Source organism: Etheostoma cragini, chromosome 4, assembly GCF_013103735.1.
Source record: "Etheostoma cragini isolate CJK2018 chromosome 4, CSU_Ecrag_1.0, whole genome shotgun sequence".
NCBI classification, from domain to species: domain Eukaryota; kingdom Metazoa; phylum Chordata; class Actinopteri; order Perciformes; family Percidae; genus Etheostoma; species Etheostoma cragini.
In genome coordinates, this window is record NC_048410.1 from 11700730 (window position 1) to 11724558 (window position 23829).

Below are 23829 nucleotides of genomic sequence, written 5' to 3' on the forward strand. Positions count from 1 at the left end.
CGTGTGTACCTTGGCGCATTCCTTTTGTGATGGTGGATTTGCTAAGCAGGAGGACAGCTTTTCGGAAGCAGAAACTGATCTTTTTGTGCGTGAAGTGAAAGCGCGTGAGCAGATCATCATCATAATACTTTTTTCAAATCGTAATATTTTTATCTTCTGCATTTTTGTGTGCTGCTGCGTCCCTGTATGTCAATCTAGCGTAGTGTCCGCGCGTCGTGCACGAGCCTAGGCATATTTTACTAATGCACTGTTAAAGTAACAATGAAGTGCTGCATTATCATTTTCTGCTACCACAAGATAGCAATACGCCAAGAATGTGCCTGGACAAACCTCCCTGTAAGACCTGCACACCCATGGGCGCAAAGATGGGTGCATGTGCATTTGCTATTTAGACAACGTGGGTGCTGGACTGGAAATTGACAAATATGTTTGCTTAAACTAGCAAAGACACTTGTGTCGGGCTTTGCGTTGTGCTGCGCCGGGTGCAACATTATACAAAAGGCCCAGAAAGTTCCCAATGTTTTAATAGTAACTAGTTTCAAACCCTATCTCTGAGAACTGCTCAAATCCAACATCAACACCTAATTATTTTGCAGCAATCTGAAAGCTAAATAGCCAGTGAATCAGAGCGTGAACTCTGATGTGCAGCTGTAATAGCCAGAAATAAAGTACATTCAGACTTTGATATCACAATAAACACTCACGTTTAGGATGATGGAACGCAGGTGTTTCTGAGCCAAAGTGCTTGCCATTTCCTGAGAGTAAAGAAATACATTATTCCAAACACCACAAGGCAGACGAGAGAAGATTCTTTAATATACAGCAAAGCAGTGCCCAGCATTTAAATAACTCAAGTCTACTACTGAAATGCAGCACTACTCTAAAGCTACATTTCCACCACTGGTTTGAACCATTTAACCTTCACACGTTCTGTATAACATGACATCTTCAATCTGTCAACACAGTCTGTCTGCTGCTGCAGCAAGCTATGGTTCTATCTTAATTTGCAGTGGCTTTCCCTGACACGAAGAAAGATGAGAGGAAGAAAGACGCGGAGGAGACAAAATGCGATGCCGTGGAATGTGTCTACTCACAGTAAGGTGCTGCTCCAGTGGGTTAGTATACTCCTCCTACAGGTTGAAGGAAGGGAGGAGGGGCGTGGGTGTAACAATGATGGGAACAAAGAGCGCACACACATGGACAATGAGATACAGGGATACATCGCAGACACAGCATGCAAGAAATAATAACATAAAACAACATGTCAAATAAGAACATCAAGTAGTCACAACATAACGGTTTAAAAAAAAAAAAAACTTCACATGGCCTACCTGCAGTATCACGCCCACACATGTATGGGTTTATGCAAATGGTTGTGAAAGGATCTCACAAACCTAAGAGCTTTAACATGTGATCAATCCATGGAGGTGAACTTTAAACAACCATTTATGCATTAAAATCACAGTGATGTCCTGCTAGCTTCCTTAGCGGAGATTTTTATCATGTAACCTAACTCCATTCTGATTAAATTTATTAATGTTAGTAATCAGTTCAGCAGTGCCAGCAACATACAGTATGTACTGTATTTATATTTATAACAGCAGCTGGAGATAAATGCATGTTCAAGGACAACTATACAAGCAGAGTGTGTGTCATTTGCCCCTCGTTCAACACACAATAAAAAATAAGGCTATTAACAAACCAAATTTTTGTTTATTTAAAAAAAATAATACTAATAATTGAGTTAGTTGTTAAGGTATGGTTTTTAAAATACGGCACTTAGACCGCTAGAAGCTAAAATGTTTGTTTGTGTTTTTCTTTGTTTTATTGCGCTGTATGATGTAATTAGCAAGTTTCTACTGTTTCATTTTTATTCTCTGTATTTTTCTCCAATTTTATTCCTGACATATTTTTTCTTTTTATTAAAGAAGTTTTTTTTTTTTTAAAGAACAAGGCTTAAAAGCATTTACATACTGTAAGTAACACATACAAATCAAATAACAACATGGAGAATTTTAATTATAATTGACACACGGGGGACAAGTGACAATGTATGAAACAAGATGAAACACTGCAGTATACTAGTGCACTGTGTGAGCTGGAACAGAAGTTATCACCGCAAGGTGAGCAGAGCACAGACAAATGAGACACGATGACAGTGTTGAGCGACATACTGGACAGACATCCAAAGAAGCACTCGCTTCTTTAGCCTTTGTACATCTGGTTGCACTACAAAGATATTTCAGAGTTAGAACGCATCCGTTTGGGATGCTTCTGTCTGACTCTATTAAATCAAGCAGAACTTAAGGAGAATTCCGATCGATTCCAACACATAGCTTTGTTGTTTGTAAATTTGAAGTCAGTAGAGAGAGCAAGAGGATAACAAGGTGTAAGCAGCACAATTATTTTTTATTTTTCTTGCAACTGACGGCACTCCAAATTTATAAACAACAGAGCTAAGTGTTGAAATTGACCGGAATTCTCCTTTAATAGTCACATTTTAGTATATTTGGATGTTATATGAACACTTTTTTATGCCACATTTGTTAATTCTTGCCCATGCTGCTAATGCCAGTTTACATCTCATCATCATCTCAGTGGATTTTTCCACTCTACTCCATCACAAGCACATTGTCAACTATCTGCACCACTGGCTGGCAAAGAGTCCAATCCTTAAGTTTAATAGAAATAAGCACTTTTTACTGAATTTACAATTCAATCCTTAATTACTGCATTCTGTTCGAATCCAATCCCAGCTCTTTGTACTCTTTCAGTTGGTCTACCTTGCTGAGCTATTCTGAAATAACTGCAGGATAACAAATTTGCAAACTGCAAAGGAAAGCAAGTACTATTTTGAGTGAGTGTGTATTATAGCAATGACTGTCAGACAGAATCATGACAGCTGGCAGACAGACTAACTAATCAGATTAGTTTGAGTAACCGACTGCTGCAAACATTAGCAGCCAGAGTGGGGCAATACCTGCACCTCTCGAACACCAAAAACATGTCACTAATTTGAATAAATGTCAGTCTATTATGTATGGGTGGTTTTTAGAGCGTAATGTAAGGATGGAACATGGTTAGTATTCTAGCTGGGTCTATCTATTATGCGTATTCAGTCCATTTCTCTAAGAAAGCACATTGTGCTTTGAGTTCTGGGCACTGACCTGTCGTCTGTCCTCTGGTGCCTTCAGGAAAAGAGCGTTGATGAGAGCGATGGCGTAGGTTTGGATCTCTTGGTTTGACCTGAAGGAATATCAAGCACGTAACAACCAGTTAGAAGCATCGTGCTCCACACATGTCCATACAGAGTTTAAACTATATGCTAACAACTATGCTTATGCTATGCTACTATATACTTAACAATACATCTTACTTTTATCGCTATCAGTACTAACACTTGGGATGGGTGCAGGATTTTTAGAAGCCACTCTTTCACACAAACAGCTTTGAATAATGGTATGTTATTCTTCATTTTTTTAACTGAGCAGTAAAGGAGTATCAGTAATAAGTCTTTGGCAATATCTTTGTTACCGTAAAGAGACCAAAAGCAACAATGAATGGATCCTAGTTTTGCATAATAAAGCTTTTTCCTTTGAGCTATAGAGTTCTACACAAACTATTACAAAAACACATCTAAGAGTCACAGTGTTGCAGTGTGACACAATTAAGATGTTTTTATTTAGCAATTCCACATTCACCATCCTGCTGCTGTAAATATACCAAATGAGTGTTAATCTGCTGCTGAAAATAGTCCCTAACATGTGCACTTTGCTTCCGATTGAGTTACGTTTGCTTAAAACTTACTGTGCCCAGCTGTTTTAGAAAATGATGTACATAAGGCGTATATGTGAACTGTTTACATTTTCAATAAGAACCAATGGGCTCGGGCCTGAGAGCCTCAAACAGGATTGATTTAGTATTGAGAGACAGGCTAACACATTGTCGGGTTTTGTTTTTTTCATGTTCAATAAGAAAAATATAGAATAACACCAGCCGTGGTGTTTGAGGTCATCTAAACATACTGAACACACCCTTTAAATAGTGCCACTAGCTAAATATTTTTTATTTATATAAAATTTCCTAACTTTCCCCACACTACTACATTCACTCATCTGCCCCCCAAATAACAGAGTGCGGGACGCCCCTGTGCGTGTGTGTGTGCTCACACTTGCAGGTGCCCGATGAGCTGTCCCACGGTGATCTCCTGTGCCACTCGATGGTAGAGGCTGTGACTGTTGAGGACCATACTCTCGAGGATAGCTAAAGAACGCTGCAGGATGGACACGTCCACCATCGGCTGGTTGACATAGCCTGCAATCTGAGTGAAAACAGAGGAGAAGACCAAGCAACATGAAGATGACTATGAATCTTCAACAGCACCAACTGTGTGTTTCTGAGTCAATTCACCAAGAGCTTGTAATCTGTAAAAATCCCCAAAAGTAGAGTTCTCTCTCCTTATGAATACACAAGTCTATCTGTAAAAGAGAATCAAATCAAGTACATTCTTCTTATTTTTGAGTTTTAAAAAAGCGCTAAATTAATAAAATGCGTTATTATTATTATAAGTTTAAGTTTTCCCCGAGTGACTGTCAAGGCCACAAAGTTTTCAGAAGAAAACATACTGTAAGGAGCTCAAAATAATGTGAGGAGTTGCTAGGCAACAGCACCCACTCATTTCATGCATGTAGGCACAAAGGTTGGTAAAGTCATTAAATAAAAGCTATGAATAAAAAGGAATAAAAAAGACCATGACATTTTAAATAGTGTAGATTTTTTCCAGTGGGCCCTTTGAAACTAATGTCGGATGAATTGCTCATTTGCTGGAGGAAGGTACCTGTTTGATAAAGGAGAGAGAGATAAGGTCCCAGGAAACAATGCCATGATCCATTAGCTCGAGGAAAGCAGTGAGAGTGAAGGCCAGCATTTCACCAAAGCTGAAGGAAGCAAAGAACAGTTAGTCATATCATCTGAGTACCAAGAATTAATCAAACATTTACAGTATATACTGTGTATATATAAAGAAGTAAAATTATGAGAATTTGTGCTCACTGGGTGCCACTCTCAACAAGACGTGCGAGCGTCCCAATGCCCTCCATATTGATGAACTCCGCTGCAAAGGTCGGGTCTGCAGACAGCTTGGCGAGCTCTTTCAGAGCCTCCAGGCGAGCGTCGATGCCGTGGGACTGGATTCTTTCCAAAAGCTGACGAGCAGCACGAGCCTGTCAGACACACGAAGGAACATCACTTTTACAATAAGTTTACTTCAGCCACCATCACAGACCTAAGTATTTCTTGTTGTTGTATATGTACATTCATTTGGTTTCATGTATTTGAACACTGATGGATTGTCTCCATATACTTTTAGTGCTAAATAACTATAATATCTAGCTGTTTAAATATGATATACTGTTTTATGTTTTGCCAATCAACATGGGGTGCCAGAAGTAAACTTGTTCTACAAATTTTTGCATTTCAAGGAAACTTTGACCTGTGTTAAATTTATTTGATGAAACTACACTCTATGAAAAGCAGTATATGTGTCACTACCCAATGTGAGTCGAGTGAAGATGTGAGTCACGCATGATTAGATACAAACGGTTTAAGGCAACGTGTCATACTGAAATTTGTGAAATTGATAACATATTAAACTTTTCTCATAACAAACAATAACAGAAGATGGGTGATATCAATTGTAGCTGCCTTTGTCTGAAATATTGTTTTGTGTTTAGATGACTACAAAGGCTAGAAAGCAAATAAAACATTAAAGGCACAGAGCATGAAGATATTATTAAAGGGTTTCTGCCATTATCACAAAGAGAAATTTAAGACTTTTTAAGACCATTCTAAATGTAGTTAAAAGACACATATCACAACATCCACAAAAGAAATCATCAGATGTCAGAGTCCAATAACAATGTCTTTCAGATTTCCTCATTGGCATTATAAGACTGGTGTCTAGTTACCGCGTGGAGGACCCAGAGCACCTCCCCTCTTAGTGTTAGCTCTGATCCAAAAGAGACATGGAGGTCACGTACTAGAGTTGCGGAGCTGCTATGTGGGTCTTGTCTAGGCAGTGTGGAGGTAGTGCTGGTGGCAGGGCTGGAGCAGCCAGATACTTGGCAGAACTGGCTGATGGCTATAATTTGCTGGAGCCAAGGAGCGCTATACTTTCACTTCCCTGTAGCTAAAGAATGCAATCCATTTAATTTCTGTGGTAGAATGCAAAAGAGACTTTTGCCAATTACACGAAAGATTATTGGCTACAATACAAGTTGCATGTTGGTCTTATTTGTAGTTGTAATACAGTGAATTATATATTTGGACAAGCAGAAAAAAGGAAAAACATCCTAAAAGGCTGTGGAAGCATTTCAATGAGCATTAGAGGTAGCATTACATTACATTAAAATGAGTTAAGATCTAGAACAAAAAACTTTTGCAAATGTAACACTTTTTGAGGTCTTAAAGGCCTTTTTTTTAGATTTTTCAAGACCCTATGGAATCCAGATATGAACAACTTTGAATATAATAGGTCCAAGTCAGCCAGGAGGTCGGCCTTGAAAAAGACCCAAGTTGTAATTAATCTGAATGATTCCTTAAAGAACAGCTTAGTGCAGTGCATTGGGTGGCACTTTGTTTTGAATGTTGGGGTGGTGGAGGCGTGAGGTGAACCCACAGTGCATTTGGGAGAAAGGGTGGGATTAGGAAGAATATATTATCATACATTTTGTGTAAATAAAGGATGTTGGACGCTGGTATCCACCATGGCAAATCACATCAACCCCTTTCATTCTTTTCAAAACAGTGCTCTCCGACCATAATGTACTGTCAAGTCTGGTTATCGAGTGCAGACAAGCGTGTCTTAAGAGGAAACTTGCAAGACAAAAATGTTTTAAGACCTTGTCAAGTCACTACACAATAAGAATTAGAAGACTGGGCGAGGAGCCAAAATTCACACAATCTACTAGCTAACTGTTTCTCATTTTCAGGGGAAATTAAAATTTCTAAATATCCTAATAAAGCCACAACAAGAAATGAACAAAAGTGACTCACAGGGGAAATGGCTAATCGAAGGATGGTCCCGTTCTTGATTTCACCACGGCTCTATAAGATAATAAAAGAAGAATTGTTCTACATGTTCAACACCAATTTACATGCCGTCAACACAAGCTTAGAAAGAAAACAGTGAAGCTCACCTGCTCAGTAATATAAAGTTGAGGGCCATCAGCATAACGCAGAGCAAACTGCTCGGATCCTGATAAAGACCAGCTGAGGATGAGGACAGAGAGAAGAGACACTGTTAAGAAGTCAAATTCATTAGTAATGTGTTAGATACCTAAACCTAACTCAAGAAGTAGTGTTGTTTTAGTGCAGTATACTTTTGTATGCATGAACAAAATGTTGTTGAAAGTTGACGTTTCTCCCTCCAGCAGCTCTATAAACACGGGTGTCAAAACTGAGAGAGTGGAGGAGAATTATTTAGTGGGTGGTAACAGTAAAGCGCAAAGCATCCTTAGTTTAAAATGTAAAAGGGAGAAGGGAGGCAGTGGGTAGATTCAGCCAAAAGGTGGATGGGTGGCATAAAATATGTAATATTCATCACTAAAGTTCACGACAAAACACAAAGACAACAGTGAAGCACAAGCAGACGTGAGATAAAAGAAAGAAATAATGGGTAAGAATGGTTATGTAAGGTTTCAACGTTCAAATCTTTTCTCTGTGGGCAAACCACTGGAATGCTTAGATACAACTGGTGTCTACACAACTGCAACTGCATTTGTTTTAGTCTCACCTTATAGACGTTAGCACATTTTGCCACTATTCAATCAATTGGTAATTAAACAGAAGACCAGGTGAAATAAAATTCATCAGGAAACTATTCAAATGTGTGGGAATAATGCTTACCCATCACATACTTCCCGTATAATTGAGGACAAAGGTCTTTTCTGCAAAAAGAAGAAAAAAAACATTGCAAACATACAAAAAGACATTAATACAACAATGGCAGCTTGTGTTAAGAGTACTTACTAAAAGAGATCTTAGCAGTACTCATACCTTTCACATTCATAACAAATTAAAGCATTATTTCCTTCTCCAAAGATTACATTACTTTCTAAAGGTTAAGCCACTAACAGCTAACAGAAGTTGAGTTATTAGAGGCAAACCGGAGATGTGTTTAATGTCACATTTTACGCAAATACAGACCTGGTCCATCTCTATAAGCTGAGCATTAGCACCAGGCCATTCAATAGCAACCTTCACAATGTCGGCTGGGGGCGGCATGGCTGTCTTCTTGCAGCACCCTACAGAAGAAGAAGGAAATTAGATTTCTCTCAATACAACTCGACCTTTTGGACAGTAGTTGACACCAGTTGTTAAAACACATTTTATATCACTTGAATACTAAATTAAAATGATAACTACTGAATCCGGTTCGACAACTCACCTATTCAGAATGTAAGACTAATTTCATTGTTGTAAGTGCTTTTCATATTCTGCACACATAAACTGACGGTATACATCACCTAATGGAGAAGTGTTGAGGGGCTCAATCCCTGTCTCAGTTCTGCTGTATAAACCAGTGAGTCAGCTCCCCTGGGAACACAGAAACCCACACAGCCGTGGTGTCAGTGCATAACCTTGTTTTCCTTAAATCCCAAAAGCTCAGTTTGCTCCATCTTTGGATGTTCTCTCATCTGAATCCGTCAGTGAACAGATCAATAAGCATGACTGTTTTACAAGACCACCCACACACACTAGGCGTTGGGTTTTCTGTGCTTCATTGACCTTGACATGGTATTATTATTTACACTCCATTTGAGTTTAACCTTTCTAACCGTTTCGCTCAAGTGTCCAACCAAATTGGTTTTGTTCCAATCGTTGAACAGCTTTGAAGAAGACAAACTGACATAACATGTAACATAACTATTTCATGGTGAGACCTATCGTGTCTGACCTCTTTATTATCACCCAATTTCAGCTTATCACAGATGCATATTTGTTGGCCCAAATTGCAACACTGAAGAAAGATATGTTTGAGGTAATTTGGAAATGGCTTGCTCACAGTCCTTTAACGGTCCAAATTAAGGTATTATGCTTTATCAGCTGAGATTATGTAATCAGGTTTTTCTAAACTCTTTAATGCACATCCTTATTCACCCCGAAACAGTTCCTACTTATTATATTAGCTACTTTACCTCACCTTTAGCACTTCATTTTTACTGGTGCACTGACACCTATTAAACGTGTTTCATTATTTGCTCTGAAATGCAAAAGGAAGAGGAACACAGCAGCGACCAGTGTTTGGCAACCAAAAGAGATTTCTCTTCTTTTGGGAGCATGAAAAGCTGTCAGACAGACTCTGCTGGTGATTGAAAGTCAGTGGTAAAGAGGAAAAGAGACATTGCTGTTCCCAATGGCTCTTTGCATTCAGGTTGTTCTCAGAATACAAAACACGTCGTTAGGCCTGCATGATTGATCGTTACAATACCGTGATCTCGATTCACATGGTTCATGATTTAAGTTTTAAATAACTTTGATTGTAAAAAAAAATTACTTTTTATTTTTAAATATAATAACTTTGATTCATATTTAATTTTATGAGCCAACATTGACTGTATAAATAGATTTTAAAGCGCTGCAATGCTTTCCCTTTTCTTCATTGAAGCCTCTATGTTTACAGACTTGTGGTGATGAGCATTGTGCCATAGGTGTAAAAAACAAAATCTGTGTTTGGTACTGCCAATTTGTTTTGTTTTGTCATCGTCAAAAAGAAATCATGACAGAGAATCGTAGAATCAATTCCAAGCAAAAAAAAATCGTGATTCATATTTTTCCCCGAATCAGGCAGGCCTACACGTTGTACGATTTACAGCTGCTCAACTAAAAAATAAATCGTAATCACCAAACTGCTACGGCTGAACTAAGCTGGACCAACCTGAATCAACCACCGGCTTCCCAAGAGGTTTACCAGTATTACATTGTCCCTAGCACAGTCTTTCTGAGTGTGTCTGATTCTATAAATATGTTCAACTGTCTGTTCTACACATCATTGGTCATAAATTAGAGCGATTAACAGACTGAGACAGGGTGATGTATATTTGGTTAACATGAACAACAAACTAAGTTGGATTCTGCAAATAATACAGAGTTTAGACTACCAATTAATTTCTCCAAGTAGACGGCCCATGCCATCTCATAGCCTTGCCTAACGCGCAATCTCTCCGCCTTTCAGTAAAAAAAGAATTTATTGTACTAAAAAACATGGCAAGAATGTTTTCCAAAGGTTCTGGTGCTAATCTACATTTTTCAGCATTGGCATCAGGCTAAAGATTTGCAAAATGTTAAGCAGTGCTATAGCTATGTTTTCTATGCAGCATAGTTATTTTCCTGTGTGTCCAAACCATTGTGCAGCATGTAGGACTATATATGTTTTTAATTTTGACTGTACTTGGTGAGCGATTGCCTGTGGTCCTTGCTCCTTTTACTGCAACGACAGGAACTGTCACAAATTGTACCAGTCACTTAAACACAGTCCTTTCTAGTGTCATTGATTCAGTTGTATTTCTTTCAAAGAAGGTCTACACAATTGTCCAATGATGAAACATGTGCCCTCAAGCAGACATGCAGGAGAGTGGAGCACAAATGGAATAAATCATTCTGTTTTTTTGTTTTATATCTCTTATGGCAGGACGGTGTATTCCAATATAGGTATGCTAAAGCAGCCTATTTCTCTTGGTTTATCAATAACAATGACCATTATCCTTGATTTTTTAATCAGACAAATAAAGGAAATGAAATACAAACTTAGTTTCCTCATCCCTAGTTACTTCTTCAGAATATGCAGTGCAATAATCATATTTTCAATCCCTGTTCTTATAAACTTCGAGACTCTCTCTCTCTCTCTCCTGGCTGTCGGTGCCCCATTCCTGATGTTTTGATGATCTTTGTTCTCCAATAGATTCAGCTTCTCCTCTTCTCTCTCTCTCTCTCTCTCTCTCCCTTGTGTGCATGTTGTCCTTGTCTCTTTATTCCTATGTGTGAATGGTATGCTTGAGCTTTGCCTCTTGTGTGTTTGTGTACTCTATCTTCTTTCGGTTATGTGGTTCACCACAACCAATGGTGATCAAAAGACAGAGGTTGTCATATCCTGTACAGATTGCAAAGCCCATTTAGGGAAATCGTGACATTGGACTATAGCGGCTATATAAATAATAAAGTAAGCAAGCATGCATAGAGCCCTTGAACATTTATACTTATCAATTACACCTATGCTATTCCTGCTAGGACTTTTTTGGTAAGTCAGCGAATGATGGAACAGAGATGCATGCTGATGGCAACTATAAAGTGCATTGTCATTGTACAGCCCAGGTTGCAAAACAAAATTTAGTTATAGTCCTTTTATGCAACACAAGGAAAACAAAAAGAGGACGTCGTGCATTTCTGTAGCGATGGGAATTATTTTCTATCCTTAATGACGTTACTGATGATTCCTATACTGGTTGGTTGGTTACATGGCTGTGTACTGGGCTGCAGTAGGCCTACTGACTGGGAGGTTTTAACAGAGACCACTTAGCAACACATTTCGCCGCACGCGCTGCAGTGGTAGCATAGCAACAACAGCGAAGGATCTCATGCCTGAAAAGAACTCCCACCCTGTGGTCTGAGCTTTGATCCAAAAGACTTTTCTTCTTCTTTCTGTCCCCCAACAGCTACTTTTCACTGCGACCCGGATGTTTCTGACGCCATTTTACTATTCTTATAATGTGGTTTGAGGCTTCTGTCTGAGCTAATTCTCATAAAAGATAACGTAGCCTGTGAAGCGCATAACTTTTATGATAGCTAGTTAACGTTAGCTCGTGTTGGCGCCTCCTCTGGTCATGCGATGCCTCTTAGATGTCTGCTCCGTTAGTAAAGAAAAAACAGCTTTTACAATTGTCCTTTATCCCCTTCTCATAAAAAAGTAATTAAATGACAAAAGTGACTGCTACAGTCTTTTTTGCATTAAAACGCGATAATAGTCACCCGCTTGCATGTTAAGACCGTTGGTTGGCATCATCTGTTAGCTATTGTCTCACAGACGTTTGAAGTCTGTTTTTTTTAGTCAATACACGCTTCTTGTATCATAAACTTATACAAAGGTGTCAGGCCTAACTAATAGGTGATCGATCAGGCTGGGCTGAAGCTACGGTAACCACAGGGAGCTCACACACTGATGCAGCAGCGGCTGCAATTTGCCACCTTGTGATATTTAGCGAAATCCATCACAAGTTGGGTATATTCAACAGCGGTAACGTTACCAGCTCTCGTTATTCTCTGTGTGAAAGTAACAGTTAACATCAAACTCACTCGGATTACAGTCAGTACCAGGGTTATTCCTCAAAAGGCGGCCAGTGTTATTCAGTCGTGCAGCCAGTCTCTGCCTGCTCCTCCATTGCAGTCATGATGGAGCCTGTCTCCGGGCGGCTGTTTAGATGATGGTCCTGATGCTTTCTGGCTCTACTTTGAAACTGCAGTATGATTTTACTGTAGCCTTCTTCGCTGCTACCGTATGTCGATGCTCAGATTTACTCACCCTGTAACTGGGCCATTGATGATGTTCTCTCAATAAATCTCTCGCTCCCTCTCTCTCTCCAGTGAAATACTTTTGGAAACGAGACGCAATTCCACGCCTTGTAGGCGGGACACAATGTAAATGTCACCGTCTGCTAATAAGGGAGGCTCTTCATCTAATTTTTTGCACACTCAAATTGTTTCTGTATGTAACGTTAGGCCTATTTGACTTAATGTAGGTGCGGTATTGTTTGACAGAGTTAATAAGTCTCAATGACCCATCCTACCAGGAAGTAAAATGGAACCATACACTAGATGTCGGTGTTCATGTAGCCTATTTAAAAAAAAAAAAAAAAAAAAATTCAATTAATTCAATTTTTTTTTCTTCTCAAAAGTACCTTTCAAGCCCGAACTAGGAAAGCCTAAAGCTGAAAATATTATTAAATAAGATGAGATCCATTTGTTTTTCAGATCTTTGAATGCTTAATTTTGCTCAATATTTAATCCTAATAAAGCAAACATTTGAACATTATGAAAAAAGGATTTCACAGATGCAGATTACCAACAAAAAAAGCCACATACACATCCATAAATACTGTCAGGTGCACTTCACAGCTTTTTCTTTCTTTTTTTAAACTGTGAAGGGAAAATAATGTCTATTCTTTTAAAATTCAACTTAATTTTTAGAATGATTAGTTCCCCCCCATGGTCACAACAATTTTGTAGCAATCACAAAGGCTATAGTTTTAGTTTTCCTCAAATATGTATCTTTATCCCTCTTAAAGTTCTATCACGAAGCAATGCAATTCATACAAATTTTGAAGAAAAAAAACAAAAACATTGTACGGTTGGGGAGCCCCCACGTTAAACATGACGCATATTGTAGCAGCATGCACCCACTTGCTTAAGATTCTTTGTTGAATGATGATACATGATTATATTTGCAGTGTTTATTCCCAGGCACAGAAGAAGTGCAATTATCAGTTGATACTTCCTTATCGGAACAATATCAACAATTTTCTTATTATATTGGAGAAGGAAATATTGACCACCAACATATGACATCTCTAAATATTTCATAAGCTTGTGTAAAGAAATTACAATTTGCCAAACTCACCCATCATTTAACAACTTCTCTTTTACCCCTTTCCCATATATTTTTATAAGACATTAACCAATACAACAATGCTGTGTATCAGATTTCTTCCCTAAATAGGATCAACAAAAGACTCAATAAATTATGCAACATACAGGCAGCAAATGGCATTCACAGCACAATACATTTTTATTAATCACAAAAACCATGTGTACAAGGAAAATATCCAAAGCCTCAACCAAGTAGGTAACACTGGCTCACCTCATGGGATGACTGCTGGTGAAACTTGAAGGGGGCAAGCAGACAACTGCACTTAAATTCACTGAGGAAATTACATTTGAAACAGCTGAATGTATTTAGCTCCACATCACATCTCATGCATAACATCAAAAATAGTATTTCTCATAACAGCTTCATAAACAAACACGGACATACCCAATCTCAAATTTTCGACAGGCACAGACATTGAGCCAAACTGCTGCTCTGGAAAGTTAAATTTTGGAATTACATTGGGTTTATATATAAAAAAAAAAAACATAACCTTATATCAAGACCTATTGGATGCATTTTAGTCAATTACACATTCTGCATTTGATCAGGTGAATCAATTGTACCAGTATACCCTAACATTCACCATAAAAAAGGTTATGGCATGTGAGCACTACAAGCTCTTTTACAGTGGTGGCTGTTCAAATATTTGTCTTTTTAAAAGGTAATATATTACAGCACAAAGTCTTCCATTCATTTCCTGGCAGTGTATATGTTTTATGTCAAGCCATCATAAAATAAAACATAAATGACATGAAGCTTGAATAATAGAGGGAAGGCTGAGGGTTACAATATATATTCGATGGTGATTTACTGACATGTACACCTTACTGCATCAGAGACAGACAAGCAAACTGACACCAGTATCAACAGAAAGCAATAAGCTGTTTTTTTTAAACACATGACCATACATGAACAGACGACTGCAGAGGTTCACAAATGTTCCAGTAGTGATTCTTTTCTTTTTTACATCATTGCATCGTCACTGAGAATACACTGCTACACAATGCTGCAGACCCATCTTTGTTGCTGTGTTTTAACACACTTCTCCCCTTGTCAAAGACAAACTGAGAAACAGCAAGGCATGCAGTAATTAGGTCTACATCAAAACAATGCTGATGTGTTCAGAAAATAAGCAGGGTCACTACTGAAAACCGTAAACTAAATACTTTTTAGAGGTAGGAAATGGCCATGGGATAAAGTTCCCAGGCCTTCACACGTTGAAACCTGTGATAATTAAATATTATTTTTACCAATTATGAAGGCCAAATGAGTACTGCCTATGGATTTACAGCAAAAAACACCCTGATAATAAACAAAAATCCAGCAGCTTTATTGCACTGGTAGACTGCTCTATAAGAAGTTTGTCATAAACTACAGGCCAATGATCAGACACCAAGCTTCAAAGAATCAGGTGCAAACCAAGGATGTTTATAAGCCTTCTGATGTTAGTCATTAACTTAAAAAATGTTAAGCAAATCTAGAAAAATCAAACCAAGATCTGGTGTTGGAATTGGTTGAAGTGTTTTTAACTTGGGTTTAGTTTGAGTGGTTTGCATCATCACCTGAAGACTGGGCGTCTGTGGGTTAATACAAGTAAAGGCAAACAAAACTTTACAGTCATTTACAGTATGCGTTGCAGCACCTTATGTTGTAGGGAATTAAAGGCCACATAGGGAAGTTAGGTTCAGCAAAATTTGGCTAATTCAAAACACAGACAGTTTGTTTGAATATTATTATTACTAGAGGCTTGTAAAATACTTAACTTCACACCATTTACATTCCCACTTGTTAAAAACAATGAGCTTTTCATGATACATTTGATTAACATGTGCGATAAACAATGCGAGTTCAGCTGCCATTTCATCGGACTAAGGGATGCACTGGGTTGATTCAATTCATTTATAACAAGTGTTTGAGAGCTATGACCGTCTAAGCATCCAGCGTATAATGAGCCTCATTAACATTACTTCCCAATTTAGATGTTGACACAAGTGTGAAGATATCTGTGACACCAAATCCTTAATACATAATGGCCAAGGTGCTGCAATGACACAGATGTGGAGAAAGGATCACACACAGTTGAATCAGTTGCTCTGCAATTTTACAATGACCTGTCAGTTCCGTCGAGGTCAGAAGTTACAGGCTCACAGGCAACACCATGCAGTTAACAACGTAGTCTACAGTCCCCCTCCATGTCCAGTTACTGGAACACAACCTCCACACTATATATAGCCAATAGGGTAGAGAACAAATTTAAAAATACCAAATGTTGCATCTTGAAAATAAAATTGCAAAATGATGGATTAAACAATTGCTGATGTCCAACAAGTGGCTTTCATAATGAGACATTATTCAGTTTCTGAGCATCAGCTGGATTTATAAGATGAGTGAATACAGTCTGGCCTGACTGTGTGAACTCAATTCAAATAGTATCAGCCAGCTTCAAGGTCAAAAAAAAATAAACAAATAGATAGAATATTACAATAAATACCCCTTCTCTCCAGCAGTTGTTGAAAGCTATCGGCATGTATTGTGACATTTTATCGCAATTTAATAATTCAAAGTTAGATTTACGATTGGTTTCTGGCATATTTTTGTCGATTATTTTAAGCTGTAAAGTAAAAAAAAAACAACGTGATAACTTGCTTCACGTCATAGTATAAAGTGACATTACAGTAACATTACTTGAGGAGTTGCCCAACAAAGAAAATACTAAAATGATGTTGAGGCTGCGCTTTAAAGAATATAATAACTTTGCAATGAATGTTGGGAGTTGCAGCCAGGTCTTATAAATCAGAGTAAAATCAAACATTGCATCAACAAAGCAAAATAAATTTTAACAGCTCCTTGATGTTAAATAAATTACCTTAATTATGAAGAAAAGCCAACTTTAAAGTCAGCATGCACCAATGTGTACAGTACATGTATTTACCCGATGACAACTTAACGCTTTAATAATTAAAAAGGGGCATATATTGATAAACTATTTGTTTAGGAGACAACCAAATGCAACTTTTAAGCATCCTGTCCCATTTTCTTTCATAATATGATAATATATCTGCTTTCCAACCTATTTGCACATTTTAAAAAAAAAAAAAAATCCTATAGATCATTTAGCTTAACTCTTACACATTAGATTGCATTTACATTTGACATATCACGCATATTTGACCAGTGATAGCCAATCTGTTACAGTGTTCATTTGTTCCTTTGATTTAATATATCACTTTGTGATTACAGCATCTAATTCTATCAAAAATGCTTTTTACATTTTTTTTTTTTACATGAACAAAATGTGCAAAAAGTCGAGGGGCAGACAAAATCAATTTGATCATCTCATTAGTTGTTTGTCAATTGTTCTGTATTTACATGGCTTTATATTTACAATGTCAGCTTTTCTCTGTCATGCATTTTTCCTTTATGTGCTGAACTGAGAACCAATATCATTTAACCCGTACAGTATGAACACTGACTTATTCACTATTAAGGGTATAATATTTGGGGAGCACAGGCAGAAAGTTAGGACCACATCTACACAGATTTTTTTCTTAATTCGTTGTGATGAAGGTAATAATAAAACACATGGCTGCAAATCAGTATAGTTGTAAATTTTAGGAATATTCCTTTGAAAATGAGCTCAATTTAACCCTTGGCTTCATTTATTGTTGGTTGGGTTCATAATAAATATATTTTGAATGGATTGACAGGAACGACACGAGACAGCTCTTTCCCTAAAAGTGCCAGTGAGAAGAACAGAGAGAGAGAGAGAGAGAGAGAAATGAAGGCCAGAGTGGGAAACATGTGAGGAGATGTATAGATGTGAAGTCCCTACCAGTCTGCATTATCCCATGTTTCCTCAGCAGGTTTTGTGGGACTTTTCTTTGTCTTACTATCTGCGTTCTCCCAGTTGTTGTCCCAGGCTTCCCAGCTCTCCTCTGTGCTGTGTATGTTGTTGGACGCTGCTTCAGAGCCCCAATTGTCCCAACTGTCAGAGCTCTTCTTTGCAGAATTGTCTGCGATGGTCCAGCTGTCACTGCTGGGAGATTTCTTGGCCTTTAAGGAGTTGTTGCTGCCAAAAGTTTCCCAGAAGTCCTTTGCGACAGGCTGGCTTGAACTGCCCTGATATCCCTCAGAGGCATCCATGTTCTGGTAGCTCTCTCCAGCAGACCTGAACACAGTCAAAACATGAAAACATGCTTTAATAGTTCAAGTTGCGTTGCATTAAATGACAAAGTTTAAAATATTTTGTATGTGGGAGATTTAAAACGGTTTGAAGTTGTTATTATTACCCATCCTCCATTTTTCCCGAGAAGAGATTAGTCAATTTTGAACCAGCTCCCTGAACCTAAAGAACAGAGAAGACTTTAATGCAGTGTTTACGTCAACTACATAGTACTAATCAAATTACAACTGAAAAGCGGTGGTAGAAGGGCTAACTGAAGGAGTCCAAACACCATAGATAATCTATATTTGTTTTCATTACACAAATGAAAATAGAAAGCTGCATTTCTAGTTATAGCAACAGTTAGATGAAGTTGTAATAAAACTGCAAACAGAGGCTTGTTTTCTACCACTTCCTCAGAAAGGTTGACCACCAAGTACTCACCACCAGATTTATATGGCAGCGAAAAAAACAAGAGATGACAATAAATTAGAATTGGTCAAACATTCATTATCACTGCAAAACTAGTCTCCTTTGAGGCTTGTGATGTTTAGGGCCGGGGCTTAACCTCTCTAAGACGCGTAGACACGGAGTTCTAAGTGTTGGATCAGAGCGGCCGTTACTAGCTAAGGAGACTGGTTTTGCATGAGTTTACAGTGAGGCAGAGGTCTGCCCATCCTACCTTGTTTGCCAGCCCAGTGATCCCGACTGCCATTTCATCTAGCAATTTGCCATCTTTTACCTGAATGAGCCAAATTATTATTAAAAACTAAGAACAACAATATACATCCACATGCCTGTCTAACTTGCATGTAATAAGCAGCAGTGTTTTTTGATTGTGAGAAAAGTGATTTTGTGTTTTGTTAAGGCCACTGATAATCAACATGAGAAATCAATAACATTTTGCTTGAGTCTAACGAAAAGTTAGAGTTAAGGAAAAAATAACTCCTAGGTAAGCAGCTACAAATCAAAGATTGTTAGAAAAGAAATATTATTGATACCTTACATCACCAATGCCAACTGTACATTAGAAGACAAAAACATTTAGTTTAATACTAGTTTTTTATGTCATTTGCCTTTCCACTTTCCATTAATCAAACATCGGAAGTAATCCAATACAGCCGGTTGAAAGTAGATTTTTTAAATTAAAAAGTAAACTCTTTTCTTATCTTCCTGTATCTTGATTGATGAACATTAGCATGTTTTTTTTATTGCTACACAGGAATCATTTGATCTCAGTATCAGACACATTCAGGAGCTGCTCACTTGACAGTTAAAGAGTTAGAGCAGTTATGTGGAAACAACTCACCATGACCTCAGGGACGGTGACATATTCAGCTCATACATGTTGCCAAAAACAAAGCTCAGACACACTGAATCCGCAAAGCCATTGAGCAATTAATTGACAATTGAAGAGCTCCAGGTTGTGTCACTTTATGTTTAGAGAACTCAACAAGGCAGAGTGGGTCTGCCGTAAGGACCAAGACTCAGGCCTTTTATCTTTTGCAAGTGATTAGTGAAGCTTGACCTACATTTTTTGAATTGAAGCCAAGTTAAACATTTTTAATTCAGTTACATCGCCAGATGAATGGAAAAATTAATTTGGTTAAGATCTTTGTACTACTCATTTATGCTGTTATATAGGGTGTGGCCCAACTCCAAAGCTGCATTGTAGCATTTTTTATTTATTTTTTTAAATATAGCACTATTGTTACAATTGCATTTGATGCCAATGCAAGTGTAAAGAAGGCTCCTGTAACTGGCATTTAAAGTGAATTGGCATTTAAAATAACATGTTTATAAGACATAAATTACCTTTAAAGCTAAAAACTAAATGCCTTTGAATGAGGCATATCTGAACAAAGACTTTGGCTCCTAAACATGTTTAAATAAGCTTTTAAGCCTTGTCCAGTGACCATGCTGAAAGTTCACACTGACTCAGTTCCATTTCCAAAATAAACAGTTCACAAATGTATGCTTCTGCAAATCCCGTTACTGAGTCACTAACTGGGAGAAATTAAAAAAGTTCAATTTTTTTTTCGCATCCTTGAAACCGCAGCTTTTGTCGTTTAATGTAAGCTGGCATAAAGCAGATAAACTGGCACAGACAAGCAGTGTAGAAAATAGCACATTTACATCTGAAGCTGTTTTTTTTTCTCTAAAGCACTGTATCCCACCACCAAAGCAACAACTTCAAACATCAATGTTACCTTTTCTTGAGTGGGTTTGATAACATTCTCATTTAATGTCTGTCCTAACTCTGTGGCCTAGTTGGAAGTCAGAGGGGAGAATTCACTTGAATGAAACACAGTTTAACATTCACAGTAGAGCAAGACACTAAGCTGCTTGTTCTGCAGTAGCACAAAGTTCTGATCATGCCCATTCACAATGACACTGAACAAACACTAGAGGGTGTAATGGTTAAAGTCTGTGTAGGTTGGTGAAAGACTAGAAGCTGTAATGTCAGATACTAAAAATACAGGATCTTTGCTTATTATTATTATTATTATTATTTTACTCTGCCTCATACATTCTGCAGAGTAACATGCTGCACAAATGGATTAATGATGTTTGCTTAGAATTTTTTCTTGTTGCCTTATTAATACAACTAAAAAGTTGACCACACCTGTAAACCAAAACAAATACCAAATATTGCTATGCTTTGCTTTCAACTAATGACAGACTTAATTGTTTTTACATACCATTACACACTACAGCAGTCAACACAACTGTCATGCATGCATGGATATCCCATTATCAATGGGTGGAAGTGAACAGTTCCTGGAACATTTCTATATAAGGGCTAGGAATTTAAAGGCAATCCCCATCCAACAATACAGTTAACTGTCTTTCACAAATTATCCATATATTTAAAGTATAGACACCAAGAAAAACACAGTATATCCAAGCAGAAGCACAAGAATATGGCATTCACCATTTTGAAAAATGTTTGATAAACCGTGGAGAGAAAAAAAACTGACAGAAAAAAAAAGACAATGGGTAATGTGTATCTCTAAAAGAAATTAAAAAATAAAAATAAAACATGATGCAGGAAAAGCGCCATGCACCTATTATCTGCTTTACCGGTTCTGGGGGTGCTTTATAGCCCTTTAACTACATCCAAAGAAGGCAAAGAGATATTAAAGTAGTAACACAGTTATTGCAGCTTAAAGGATTTACATTATAAGGTAAGAGATTTACCAAACAAAACGGCACACATTTGGTGAATACTATTTCCCTTAGGTAAGAGGGTACCACCCAATGAAACAGACAGAAGGGGACAGAGGAAAGCTTCAAATGTAATCCATATTCCCAACAAACAAAAACCTTTTTTTAGTAGTACTCCTAACAGTTTACCCATGACTATATCATCTTACCTTCAAGGTTGCTTGGTTTGCCAGTTTGGATGTCTGTATAAAAGCAAAACAAAGACAAAAATACTAATGAATACCTTACATTTTTTATGAGGGACGCAATTTGGATTTTAAAATAGTTATGCAGAAATTCAGACACATATTCAACACACCACATATATGACGCAGCATTTATTGAGTCCATACACTTACATTATCTTTAGCAATAGTAGCAATCTTGCTAGCTCCAACAGTGAAACTGCTCCAACCCTGTAAAAAAATATATGTGAAAATTGCCACAGGGGAAGGAAAAAACAAAAAAAAAAGTACAACTCAGACAAAAGCTGTTTATCGTGACCTACTGAATAAATAGAAGACATGGCATTGTTGATGAAGTCATCTTCCTTCTTCTCTGGGGTCACCGTGTTGCCAAAGCCAACATACCGATTCTCTTGATTCCCACTGTAGCCCCCTCCACTGAGGAAGCATAAACATTCATTTAAAATAGACAAGTGCATAATAAAAAAAATTTTAAGAGTGTGAGGCTCTCACCTCTGATATGAGTTCACATCATCGCTCAACCAGTCTTCAAAAGCTTTGTCCCCAGATTTCGCTGAGCTTTGTCCAGGTCCTCCAGAGCTGTACGACAGATACACTGCTTTAATGCTTGTCATGTAATCTGCCATTGCATTAGTGTGAGTGTGTTAGAAATGTCCATCACTTTTACCGATGAGAGGATGAAAGACTGGTCTTTGGTTGAGGAGATGTCCAGTTTCTTGCGGGGGATGTCTCAATGGACCACTCCTTACCCTCTGCTAAAGTTGCAACCTGTCATAAACAGTGTGAATTAATCTGACGAATCACAAGAATTTAATCTCACCATTCTGAGAATATCTTTAAAGATATTTATCTTATCTGGCATACACACAAACAATTAGCGATTTAAAATCAAGTTCCCTATTTGGTCCATTTCAAAGTCAGTTGTTAATTTAGTTTACTGGTTTAAACCTTTGAATGAACAAATGGATTACAACTGACAAACTAATCACATGATTTAACTCCATACATGAGATCATGGAGAATATAGACCTAGATGTGAAATGTGTAGGAAATGAATCAAACCATTAAATCGGCACACCTTACCTGGTCTCTAAAGAGTGCAGCAGCTTTGCTGTTGTATTTATCTTGTAAATTCCACGTGGGATCATAATCATCTTGGAGTTCAAGAAACATGCGGAATTTTCCATTTCCACCCGCTTTCATCTTTTCAAGCTCAATATCTTTCCACTTGTCCATGGTGACAGAGCGCACAAAACTGCAGACAGGGCAGAAGAGATAGATAACATATTATCAGACTTAGACTTCTCTTTATTATTATCAGGCAGGCCAGGATCTCCAAAATCATCATCAGTATCTTAGTATATTCCAGTATTCTTACCTGAGATGTACTCCCAGGCCCCTGTGCTTGCCAGAGCATTCAAGACAAATCCAAATCCCGTAGGTCACGCTAACCCATTGAGGGTTAAAAGCCCCACACTCAAAACATAGCTGAAAAAAACAACAAGGCACATGGGACAATTCATGAATTTACACACTTGTTCAGTAAAAACTACAAAGATGAACTTACAGACTTTTGTAGATTCAAGATTATATGTAGCATTACCCACATTGAGTTTTTTTCTTTAAGTTAAATAATACAGAACAGTAAAACAAACATATGTATATAAACAGTGTATGCACACACACAAATAATGGAGTTGGGACCATCAGTTGTGTTGTGCAGAAGTCAAGTTGATACACAGCCGACAGCCCTATTAGACAACATATTATGGCAAGAACCAATCAGCAAAGTAAAGAGAAATGCGTGGCCGTCATTACTAGAAGGTCAGTTGGTCCGGAAAATTGCTAAAACTTTGATGTGTCCCCAAGAGCAGTCGCAAAAACCATCAAGCGCTACAACAAAACTGGCTCACATGAATACCACACAGAGTTGTAGCAGCAGAAAAATCTCTAGAACAACTGTTAAGAGGAGACTGCGCGAATCAAGCCTTAATGCTTAAATAGCAGCTAGGAGACCGCTGCTAAGGAGAGGCAACAAGCAGAAGAGATTTGTTTGGGCCAAGAAACACGATGAATGGACATTAGACCACTGGAAATCGGTTCTTTAATCTGATGAGTCCCCATTTGAGATCTTTTGTTCCAACCGCTGTGTCTTTGTGCGATGGAGGAAAGGTGACAGGATGGGTTCTACAGGCCTGGTTCCCACAGTGAAGCATGGAGGAGGAGGTGTGATGGTGTGGGGGTGCTTTGCTGGTGACACTGTTGGAGATTTGTTTAAAATTGAAGGCATACTGAACCAGCATGGTTACCACCGCATCCTGCAGCAACATTCCATCTCATCCGGTTTGCATATAGTTGGACCATCATTTATTTTTTTAACAGAACAATGACCCCAAACACATCTCTAGGCTGTGTAAGTTCTATTTGAGCAAGAAGGAGAGTGATGGAGTGCTGCGCCTCCACAGTCACCGGACTTTTTATATATATACATACATACATACATACATACATACATACATACATACATACATACATACATACATACATACATACAT

General features: G+C 37.9%; 2 protein-coding genes across 14 annotated transcripts in view; both read right to left on the bottom strand.

Annotated features, from left to right (window-relative positions):
- elmo2 (engulfment and cell motility 2) overlaps window positions 1–12804 on the bottom strand; it is an 18330-nt gene extending 5526 nt beyond the window's left edge. The window contains exons 1-12 of one of the 7 annotated variants that reach the window (XM_034869709.1): window positions 12367–12804; window positions 8526–8595; window positions 8206–8303; window positions 7906–7946; window positions 7197–7269; window positions 7054–7104; window positions 5053–5222; window positions 4838–4937; window positions 4170–4321; window positions 3168–3246; window positions 1095–1130; window positions 705–755 (exon numbers count right to left, since the gene is read on the bottom strand). In XM_034869709.1, the coding sequence (XP_034725600.1) occupies window positions 705–755; window positions 1095–1130; window positions 3168–3246; window positions 4170–4321; window positions 4838–4937; window positions 5053–5222; window positions 7054–7104; window positions 7197–7269; window positions 7906–7946; window positions 8206–8283 (831 nt within the window). In that variant the 5' untranslated portion in view covers window positions 8284–8303; window positions 8526–8595; window positions 12367–12804. Of the gene's footprint in view, window positions 1–704; window positions 756–1094; window positions 1131–3167; window positions 3247–4169; window positions 4322–4837; window positions 4938–5052; window positions 5223–7053; window positions 7105–7196; window positions 7270–7905; window positions 7947–8205; window positions 8304–8525; window positions 8596–12344 lie in introns of all 7 variants that reach the window. The other 6 variants (XM_034869708.1, XM_034869711.1, XM_034869707.1 and 3 more) reach the window with 6 other exon arrangements.
- Window positions 12805–16450: 3646 nt separating this feature from the next.
- arfgap1 (ADP-ribosylation factor GTPase activating protein 1) overlaps window positions 16451–23829 on the bottom strand; it is a 10633-nt gene continuing 3254 nt past the window's right edge. The window contains exons 3-14 of one of the 7 annotated variants that reach the window (XM_034869523.1): window positions 22653–22762; window positions 22358–22529; window positions 21942–22042; window positions 21767–21853; window positions 21577–21691; window positions 21428–21484; window positions 21239–21271; window positions 20072–20128; window positions 18544–18603; window positions 17989–18044; window positions 17500–17867; window positions 16451–17468 (exon numbers count right to left, since the gene is read on the bottom strand). In XM_034869523.1, the coding sequence (XP_034725414.1) occupies window positions 17528–17867; window positions 17989–18044; window positions 18544–18603; window positions 20072–20128; window positions 21239–21271; window positions 21428–21484; window positions 21577–21691; window positions 21767–21853; window positions 21942–22042; window positions 22358–22529; window positions 22653–22762 (1188 nt within the window). In that variant the 3' untranslated portion in view covers window positions 16451–17468; window positions 17500–17527. Of the gene's footprint in view, window positions 17868–17988; window positions 18045–18543; window positions 18604–20071; window positions 20129–20945; window positions 20976–21238; window positions 21272–21427; window positions 21485–21576; window positions 21692–21766; window positions 21854–21941; window positions 22043–22357; window positions 22530–22652; window positions 22763–23829 lie in introns of all 7 variants that reach the window. The other 6 variants (XM_034869522.1, XM_034869520.1, XM_034869524.1 and 3 more) reach the window with 6 other exon arrangements.